We start from the raw sequence: 10,888 nt of genomic DNA on the forward strand, positions 1-10,888 counted from the left end.
TGCTTTTAATGTTAAAAATATTTCTCATACTGTCAATACTGTCAATTTATATGAGCACACATTTTTTTTCCAATGGGCTGTACAGTCTTACAACATCCATATATTCATATAAAAGCTCCACTCATTGGAAGAATAAGACCAAGGAAACCTCACCTCGGTCATTTTGTACCCTAGAAGTCAACAGCATTCTACCACTTGAACCTGGGAACCATATGTAACACAGCATTTCATAACTCCATATAGTCACCTTTCCATTACTTGCAAGATTGAAGTTGAATATGCATGATAATCCTCTGAGTGCCAATTTGGCTTTCTCTTTATTTATAATGAATTGCCTCATTTGCCAGTTAAAAATCAACAAAAACGAATCATCTAATTCTCATCATAGTCACCCAAAACAAATGGTCTGAACAAAAGCAGCCACTAAATGATATGTGTTACATTATTACAACACTGTATTAATAACTCCAATATATGCAAATATCTATTGTTTTCCTACATTATGCCACATCGCATTAGTCGATCATATGTCAGACCCATCACTTCCTTATGCCTATTATACACTGCAAAAATTACAAGCGCTCTCAGTTTTCTGGCATTTTGTCTTTTGTTACATTACACATTACATTTATTCAAGATGTTCTAATGAGCTACTGTCTATCAGAGAAGCAATAAATGTTTATTCATTTAAAATAAATTTGAATGTATGAATTACATAATCATAATTTGGAAGCAAAAAATTGTCTTACTCTAACAAATAAGACATCTATTTGCCAAAATGCAGTGCTTTCCAAAATACCTTCACATATATACCGTATATATTTATATTGTTGTAATATATACATAACACATGTACCAATGTGACATGACAGTTTACAGTAAGTTTTGAAGAAATTTGTTGTTGAGAAAAGTCCTAAGAAAAGTCTATCAGATTCATGACGCAAACTGCAGAACTGTTCGCGCCTGTGTTCTTATAATAATGAATCCCATTGTCCTTGTAAATTCAAAGGTCATTTCCGTCGATCCTAATTAACATGGGTCTGCCACCCTGCCAACCTCCATAAAAGGCCATGAGACTTAAAGGCTGTGCACACAGATATTGCAAAGAAAAGTTGAGAGGTCAAGATTTTGTTCTTACTGGAGAACTGGTGAATGTCTGAATCTCTGTAAAAACTGTGGTTGTCGGTTTTAAGACGATATTTCTTCCAGAGAAAGGAAAAAAACAGTTAGTGAATGAAGCCCAGTGTTCGGGAATGCTTTTACCATTTACAATAGAATTTAACATCTCTAATATATGCCAACTGATTCATTTCTCTCTGATATGTTCCTCTAACTCAACTACTCACCAAAAAAAAAAAATGAGCTAACATCCTTGCACTAACTCATACCCTATTATACCAGAATGAAATATAACTATCCCTTTATACCTTTAATCTACTCATGGATATAATTTGCTTCCATAGGGATGTATATTGCAAGATAAATCTACCCAAGAGAGTGCAGGGATCATCCAAGGGCATGTAGGTGAAATCATATAATGGTTGCAGGTTAGCAGCATCATTTAAGGAAACATAGGAAAAAGAACTACACTTTAAGCATCTGAAATACTCAAAGACGTTACTGTTTCTTGTGTGTAAATGCGCTTGCGTGCTGCAGCAGTTTCAACAAGGTGGTCTCCGCAAACTGCTCATGCAAGATGTGTGGCTAGGGGGCTTAGGGGGGCATGAATGTCTACCAAATTTCATGACATTCCATCCAATAGCTCACTCAAAAGCAGAAATGTCAACATCATGGTGGCCACAGAGGAAAGGTCAGGGGGTTATCAATGCTTATGCATTTCCCTCTGTCTTTTCTCAGGCCTGGTCATGGAAAGAAACCGTCTTGGAGTCTGGAACATCAGGCCGCTACACTGTGGAGACCGTCACCACAGAGGAAGGAGTAATCTCCACACTGACTATGAGTAACATTGTCCCAGCTGACTTCCAGACCATCTACAACTGCACCGCATGGAACAGCTTTGGCTCGGACACTGAGATCATACGCCTTAAGGAACAAGGTGGGAGCCAAGGTTCGACAGGTTCCACCTTCCTCTTCTTCAAATCACTTGACTGTGGTTTTCTACATAGCGATAGATGGTAGATGGTGACAAAGCTGTCATGCGCCACTGTGTCTGTGAGCCTGTGATTGTACACGTTAATATTAGCGGTTTAGTGTGTACGTTTGTGAATGTGCTTTTGTATACGTATACGAGGCAGGATTTCAAAAACAAATTGGTCATCTATAAATAATGTAAATGCACAAAAACGAATACAAACAACACATTTTAGTTGTGACGACTATGAACACAGATACACACACAGATTAAGTAAATTGTAAAGTGCATTTTTACAGTGATACAGCAGCTATATGTACATAAACACAATTTTAGATTTTTTTATCAGAATTAATTTGCCCCAAATTGATATTTTACTAAATTTGAACTGCAAGATAGTTGTAAAAAAAAAAACTACAGTGCATGGCCTTAATTCTGAAACGTTTGATCTACAGTGATGGTAAATTCCTGACAAATTAGTTTTCTGGGTTACCATAATGTCCATTCCCTGAACTGGTGACCCAGCATACAATGGGCACTGAATATAAAACACATTGTGCTTTCTGCTTTCTTTATTAATAGACGCTTAAACCCTTTTCCTTCTGTTGCTTAAAAAATTAATACTTTATATCTGTCGACCTTTCCACCTCTACCGTAGGGGGAAGCTGTGTTTTCTATCCACTTATCGCAAATGATAAATTATGAGCTGCTTATGTGAAAGCGACATTGATCAATGGAGACATTAAACAGGCTTTAATGGTGTAGGAAGAGTACTTGGTTGTTTTGCATTTGTTTAAAATGCGAGAAGGTCATGAATGTGGGCTGGTAACTCGGGTCATTAAAGTGTGCTTTAATGAGAACCTCTAATGTTGGAGCAGCATATAGATGCAGGTTTAATCTCTTCATAGTCACAAATGCACTATAACATCCTCGCAGAAACACACAAACATGATTATGCTTAAACTAATGCACAAAGTCTTGCAAAATAAAAGCCCTCGGTGAGAGGCTTATTTAACCTAATGAGTGTAGATTAAAAGTTATTAGACAGTAGGATAATGAGACAATATTAGTAGGAACATGTTTACCTGCACTTGCAGTAAAGCAAAATGTTAAGTAATTTGTTTTCTTTTAAATTTCGACACAGGACTTTTTTTGTGACGCTGCACCTGTGTATTTTTATTTCATAGCCTTATGCTTCAGGGGTAATGTCAAAAGCACTTAGAGGGATGAAATATAGCATATCTTACAATAGTTCCTGTTTGTTGCAAAGAAAGAACAAAGGGGAGAATTGAAGAGAATTAGCCCATGTGTGTCTGCCCTGCAGGGAAAAGTGGCCTCAACATTACGCCTCTACACTGTTCTGTACTCTCTTTCATGCACCCTATATTGAATTTAATGTACATTTGAGATGTTTGTCGTCTGTTATCATAAAAGGACATTTCTCTTTGTTGCTCTCTTCAGAATCTCTCCCAGTGGCGGTGATCATCGGCATAGCTGTGGGAGCTTTCGTGGCCCTCATTGTCCTCATGGGCACCATTGGAGCATTCTGTTGCACCCGCTCTCAGCGAAGTATGTCTCTCCTTCCTCTGTTACATCCACTGAAGCATGCATGCCAAAGTACATGTGCCCCCCCCCCAGCACAATAGAAAACAAATGTCCACCTATTCAAATGTAGATATTATTTTCATTCATCTGTTCATCTGATTGCAAGATTTATTTTTTTGTATTTGACTCTTAAATGTGCGGCATCTTTTTTAAAAAAAATATCATTGCCAGCTGCTTCAAGACATTTCTGATAAATTACTGAAACAGACTTGTCGAGATGGACATCTTTTTGTGGTGCAGAGATAGCCAGGTTTTAATAAGGGCTCATTTCATGCAATCTCAGTCTGGCTGCATTCGCTTTTTATGCTATTTACATCCTGCGCTATGTTCACTGCCACCTACCCATGTACCAAGTGACTCAGGTTAGAGACAGTCAGCCACTGTCTCTATCCAAGAACCAATTTGTGCTACTGGTCCCTTCAGCATGTCTATTGTCTGTATACTACAGAGGAAGCGCACCTGGTTATGCCCTCACTGCCCGTCTCCATCTGTGCTCACCAGAGAGAACTTGCAAGCAAAATTAAGACAGAAAGTAAGACTTTGTTATATGACAGTATCATCACCATTGTCCCAAAAAGAATGAGCCACCATGGACGGCTATGTGAGATTGCATGTATGTAGAAATATCATCTTATGTTGGGCAGGAAAGAAATTATTAATATTGCTTTGTATTGTTTTGCGGGAAAGGGGTGGTGGTGGTGGTGGTGGGGGGGTGTCTTTCGCAAATCAAAATCCAGGGATCTTTGCTAAATTCAGTCATACTGCAAACTACACTGAAGGGAAAATATAATGTCAACACATAGAGAATGGTGTTTATCCATCTGATTGAGATGTATGTGTCATCTGTTTCTGCTAGATCTGAAGGGAGTCGTGTCGGCGAAAAACGACATCCGGGTGGAGATTGTACACAAAGACCATAATGCAGCACGTGAAAATGAAGAACACACCTCCATGAAACAACTGATGGTGAGTGTGAGTGTCACAACATACTACTTTCCGCTTCTTATTCATGTTATCAGAAATGCATTCTTAGCTTTTTATATATATACCTGTATATATATGTAGATTTTCTTTTGTTTGTTTTTTTGTCCTTCTAAAAGGGGAACTATGCCCATTTTCAAAATGAATAAATGAATACGTTATATATATGATCTAAGACGGAAAATATGAGTTAACATGAACAACCCTCTCCCAAATCTGTGAACTAGAGTGCTTAAACTCAAATTTGTGATGTCATTGAGTATAATGTCTCAAACTGCTCCAGGAGATTGGAAAATATGTCATATAACACACTGAGATAACCCAGAGGATAGTACATGGGTATAGTTCCTGTTTCAGAACTGAGAACACTACAGTAGAATAAAGCTTCTTTGGGTATAGAAAAGAAAACAAACATTCTGCGGGGCCACAAAATCCATCTCTCATTAATTGTCTGTGAAGCAGCTCCAGACTTTGTACTGACATCACAAGTTTGAGAATTACTTCTCTAGTTTCTATGTTCACAAATAGTACTGATTGAACTTTCATAGGCTATGGAAATAACATTGAAATTCTTGATTTAGGTGGCGTTTCCCTTCAAGATGCCAGGAATATAGTTAATGAATGTTACTATTGTCATGGTTATTTCATGTGTAATACATTATTTATGTTTGTTTATATGACTAATGAAAGAACAGAAAGCCATTTAGGTTTTATATGTGCTGTAGTCAAGGCATAGGGTCTATATTTATCATTATTATGCCACAAATCCTAGGAGCAGAACAGACCCCAATACACTGTAACTATGCAGATGCTAATACATACTGGGTAATCCTACAGTGGGTGTACTTCCATATCTACATGCCTTCTAGACACACAAATAACTGTTTCTTCTTTGGAACGGTACCAGTGTTTTGGTTATCATGCAGCTTGCTCCAGGGCTGGGCTATTCGCAGTGTGTTCCCTTTTTCCCTCAAAAATTGTTAATACAGTCAGTACTTGATGTAAGTGTGGGTAAATGAGCTTAGCTACGTTACAAATCTGTGTTCTGTTAAGATAAATAAAAGATATCCAGCAATATATTATTAATGCTCCCAGACAGCAATGAGTTAAGGTGAAACGTGTCTGACTAGAAGTGATGAAAGTGAAACCCATCCGTCTCAGAATGTCTTTTCACTCTGAGTGGAAGAGTTTCAGAAACTGCACAGACCCTTTATATATACTTTTTTTATTGTATTCCTCTGCAGGTTGAACGGGGAGAGTTCCAGCAGGAGTCTGTTCTGAAGCAGCTGGAGGTATTACAAGAGGAAGAGAAGGAGTATCAGCACATTAAGGTACGTAGGACTTGTGAACATCAACAGTATGAGGGTGGTGAGAGGGAGACAGCCTTTGGAGTAGAGGGTGGTCTTTCCTCTGGGACTAAAATAACAGAAAAGCCTAATCCCTCTCCTGCTACATATTATTTTCCAAGGATAAATCCAGAGGCAAAATTACTCCTGTTAGAGGTCTAATTTTTATTGTCTGGTCTTTCATCAAAGGCGGTTCAAGAAATTAGAAGCTGGTTTGCCCTTAAACTGTTATTTAAGTTAAGTATAGATATTTTAATGGAATTCCATTGCTAGGCAACAGCCTTGGTCCTTGTTAACTTCCTGTAGGCTGATTGTTATTCACATTCACTGCAAGAGGAATCAATCTTGAACACATGTTGGAATGACATATAGGACTGGGAGAAGTGCTGGGTATTCATTAGGTACACTGATTTTTTTCTAAAACCTTTAAATCATTGAGTGTACTATTCAATACTCAATTTGGAATACACCTATCTTTTCCAACACGTTTTTTAAAGCAACATTATGTTCCCGTTGATGTGCTATCTGTCAAATCAAAATCACTTGGACCTGCAGATTAACTTGTGAGCTTCTCCAGTCTATTAGGCACAGTCTGCATATATTGCCCAAGAAATTACAGTTGGTTTCAACTTGAATAATGATGCTATGACTTTTTCTAAAGTTTTAGATAGTCACAAAACATTATAACAAAATCACACCATTGTAGTTCATTTGAGGTCGAAACTCTCTGATGTGCATCATATAATTTACTTTCCTGAAGAAATTCATAGGCTCTTCATGGTCTTATATGCTTTCCTGATGATCTCGGGGAGATCTCAGAAAAGAACAGTCGAGGTGGAGATGGGTGCACCTCGGCGGATCTGCCTCAAGTTCCTACCCCTCCAGGAGGGGGAGGGGGACGCGAGGTGACCCACATGGAATTTCGAAATTTGTCTAAATCTGGCCCCTCAACATGAAAAATGTCACTGTTTGTCTGCCTGAGAGAGGCAAGCGCAGTAGGGACACACTGCCTGAGTTGTCATTGGCAGGTCAGTGTGCTGGCGGGCCCAAGCATGACTCACAGCAGGCATGAAGCTCTTTGGAAATGATGTAGCCCGTCTGGCAGGCTGGGCAGATAGCACTGGAGGAAGACATTTTCTCTTTGTAAGTCACCAACGTCATTTCAGTTCTGCTAAAGAAAAGTGAGAGCCAATCCAATCTCATTTGTCCGATCTATTTATACTCAGGATTATCACAAGGTGAGGCCTACACAGAAATGTGGGCGTGGATGAAAAAAAATTTCGGTGCTGCAAATGTGCGCATCGGATAAACCCACAAGCGACAGCTTAAAGGGCCAGTATATGCTAAATAGAAAAGAAGTGGACGTAGCCACTGTGGCATCCCCTATTTGTTTTGTGGACTACTTTTTTCCCCATCGCGACCTTGTTTCTTTGGAGCCAGAAGTGACCATATTTGGACATGAAGGCTCAGTACTGAGTTTCCAGCTAACACTAGCTAGCTAGCTTGATTATCAAGGTATGGTTGTACATCTCTAACTTGATTAACATTAACAGCGCTCCAGAATATCTTTCAATACAACCTGTTGTGGAATAGGATCACCATTGTTCTGTGGTTTGAATCCAATCATTCTACTGGATTGATCCTATAGTGAGTTTATTGTGCTAGCAGTTACGGACACTTAGAGAAAAAAGAGACATAAAGCCAAGTTCAATTCAACAATATTCTGAAGGTTTAATCACAAAGTTCACACAGTTCATTCGTATGACGTGAGAATAGATAGATAAGTATGGCGCATAAGGAAGGGAGTATTGTGTCAAGGTTATTTCACAGAGATAATGGGAGAGGGAGTGGAACGGGGAAGCAGATTATGATACATAGTGTGATGAGAAAACAGTTATGAGACAGACTGGAATGCAGATAAAGCATAAAGCATCCCCTGCTTTTATGTCTATTTTACATTAAATGGGACCATGATTTACTAAATGGACGTATTGAATGAAACTTGAAACTAGCAATTGCGATCATAATTTCAAAAAGTTTAGTAGGGTAATTTTCTCATAGAGTTATCGACAATCTGACTTCTTTTTGTAACCAGTGGAGTTGTACCCGGCTGTCCATTAAAAGATGCAGGTTTTAGGTACTTATGTATTGGCTTCACTTTTCAGGCCAAGAGGTTGGTCACAGCTCAGTTTTGACCCCTCTGTTGGCAGGTAACAAAAGGCCATAATGCTATATTTAGAAACTTGATAGATGAGTCTGACCCCGTGCACTGTAGCCACTTTTTGATCAATGACATCCACTCCATGTGAACATCCTTATGATATCAATAATCCTGCTCACTAGATCTTTTGTAGTCTGTAGGCAGGCTGTGGTGAGAGAGAATGTGTAAAAAAATAACTAAATGTTGCTGTTGCTTCAATCATATTGAAATCTAAGAAATGTTGTTGTTGTTTTTTTATAAGTATTTGTAAAAATAAAGTACTCCATATAATAGTCACAGTGGCATATTCGTGACCAAAAGTTAAATTAAATTTGATCAGAAATACACTGTTCTGTCCTTAAACCTCCCTGCATTTGTTTCCACATCCTCTTCTTATGCAAGGGGAATTCACAATATTTATTCCTAAGTTGTTGTTAAAGTTATTCAAATATGTGGTGAAATTGTTTACTATCCCTTAAGAAGAACCCCCTTGGTGCTGTTCATGTAAATGCATCGGTAAATCAAGCACAGCGGATTATCTCAGCAGGTGTTTACTCCACCTACAACCTGCTTTTTTGTCTGCTAGACTGTAGATGAATTCTCATACTGCAGTTTATATTTAACAAAGATGATATCGCCATTCTGACGCTATATAAGGTGTCATAGGTGACATATGTCCGTTCAGACTCTGCAGCATACCGCAGCTTATCAACACCACAAAAACACATCATGACCTGTTCATTAGTCCCTTTGTCCAAACGAATGTTGGTGTTGGCTCCCTGGAGTGTGCTTCTGTTGTGTTTGCCTGCTTACCTGTTCCCTCTGGGGCCACAGTCTTTTGATCCCAGTTAATGACAGCATGTATGAGGCAAGAGCACAGAGGGGACTGAGTCAGAGACAAAGGCCAGACAGAAACAATCTCCCTGTCTGCTGTCTGATAATGACAAGCGTAACGAGAATCTTCTCAGGTTGTCTCTCACATTTCCCCATTGTGAGCATTCTTCCTTTGGGATCTGCCGCCATGCTCTGTGCTTGACATTCACATACATTCATAAGAGATTATGGAAACAAACTCAGACACACACACAGACACACACACACACATACACAAACTCATGCCCTAACAGAACCCTTAGCAACAGCACGGTGCCTGCAGCCTATCAGACAAACAAGTGGCACAGCTGTAGCCTCAGAAGACTTTTCAGTGCAAATATGAAATCACAGACACAATCCGTTTAGGCCTAATTAAAGTGGGTATGTTAGTGAACTTTGCAGTGACACTTTGGGTGCCAAAATATGAATCATCAAGGCCTGCTTAATTAGTGTGAATCCTGATTTTAAGGTTAGTGTGGGGTCTGACTAAATCCCTGCACTAAGCTTTGCCACTGTTTTTCTTTTTCTTTCCATGATGTACACAGCAGGCCGTTTCATTATTTATTCAGAAATCTGAAAGGTAATTACTGCCAGTTTGACCTTCGGTCCTGTTGAGCTTTGAGACGATTACATGTGAATGCATGAAAACAAAGGGATTTTTTTCTTTTTCCCTATTTTTCCTATATTATCTTGCTATTATGTATAGCCTAGAATAAAACACAGATTTACAACAATACATAGGATATTACTAATAATCTTTCTTTCATGTGTTTTATATAGGACCCTACAAATGGCTACTACAGTGTCAATACCTTTAAGGAACACCACACGCCTACCATGGCTGGGAATCAGTCCACTGAGGTTAGAAACCCCTCCAACACAGGTACTTTGGGCAAGCAGCGGGTACCAACGGGCATGTCCTTCACCAACATCTACTCCACTCTGGGAGCAGGTCCCAACCGACTTTATGACTACAGCCAACGCTTCGTGCTGGGCATGGGCAGCAGTTCCATTGAGCTGTGCGAGCGGGAGTTCCAGCGTGGCTCGCTCAGCGACTCCAGCTCTTTTATCGACACGCAGTGTGACAGCAGCATCAGCAGCTACAGTAAGCCAGACGGCTACGTGCAGTTCGACAAAGACAGCAAGGCATCAGCCTCCTCCTCCTCCCACTATTCCCAGTCCTCCTCGCAAAACTCAGACCTCACCCGGCCACTCCAGAAGCGCATGCAGACCCATGTCTGACCACCAGGGAGTTTGAACAGGATGTAACATGCAGCCGGGATTGTAAAACTGTGACAGGAGCCCCTAAAATAACAATGTTGTTGTTACTGTTTCCTCTGGACACAGGTGCTGTTGTGACTTGTACAGACTTCTCAATGTCCCCAAAAGTGGATCAAGAAGCCTTATATTTCCGTCATGCTTAATTCCTCAACCACCTCCTTTTGAGCCCATAATCAAAATTGTCCCACAGAGAGTTTTTTTTTTTTTTTTGCCAGCACAGAGAACACAAGTTTGGAATTTAAACATTCAATAATCATACCCATTTCTGCAGTGGAATTGTTAGCAGAGGGCAGGAATCCTACAAAGGATTTGTGTGACAATAAGCTCCGCTGGCAAAGACCACTTTTGCCTTTCGAAGATTGTCATTCAGGATAACAGAAATTGTTGTTTCAAGTGTTGAAGCACTCAGCACGAATGTCACAATAACGAGTGCAGGCCAATTCCTGCTGCTCTCTGCTCCGTTTGAAGCACAAAAAAATGAATGTGCATGTGGTTTTTAGTTGTCAAAGC

The 10,888-nt window shown here is 39.6% G+C and overlaps 1 protein-coding gene across 1 annotated transcript in view; it reads left to right on the forward strand.

The window, feature by feature from the left end:
- Positions 1-10,339, forward strand: part of kirrel3b (kirre like nephrin family adhesion molecule 3b) — a gene marked incomplete at its 3' end in the record, with an annotated part of 158,172 nt that extends 147,833 nt beyond the window's left edge. Inside the window, exons 11-16 of the mRNA XM_083914086.1 lie at positions 1,858-2,068; positions 3,527-3,661; positions 4,146-4,229; positions 4,554-4,663; positions 5,923-6,009; positions 9,878-10,339. Of these exons, the coding sequence (XP_083770212.1) occupies positions 1,858-2,068; positions 3,527-3,661; positions 4,146-4,229; positions 4,554-4,663; positions 5,923-6,009; positions 9,878-10,339 (1,089 nt within the window). The remainder of the gene's footprint in view (positions 1-1,857; positions 2,069-3,526; positions 3,662-4,145; positions 4,230-4,553; positions 4,664-5,922; positions 6,010-9,877) is intronic.
- Positions 10,340-10,888: the final 549 nt, after the last annotated feature.

The sequence above is a fragment of the Echiichthys vipera genome (assembly GCF_963691815.1).
Source record: "Echiichthys vipera genome assembly, chromosome: 5".
Taxonomy (NCBI): Eukaryota; Metazoa; Chordata; class Actinopteri; order Perciformes; family Trachinidae; genus Echiichthys; species Echiichthys vipera.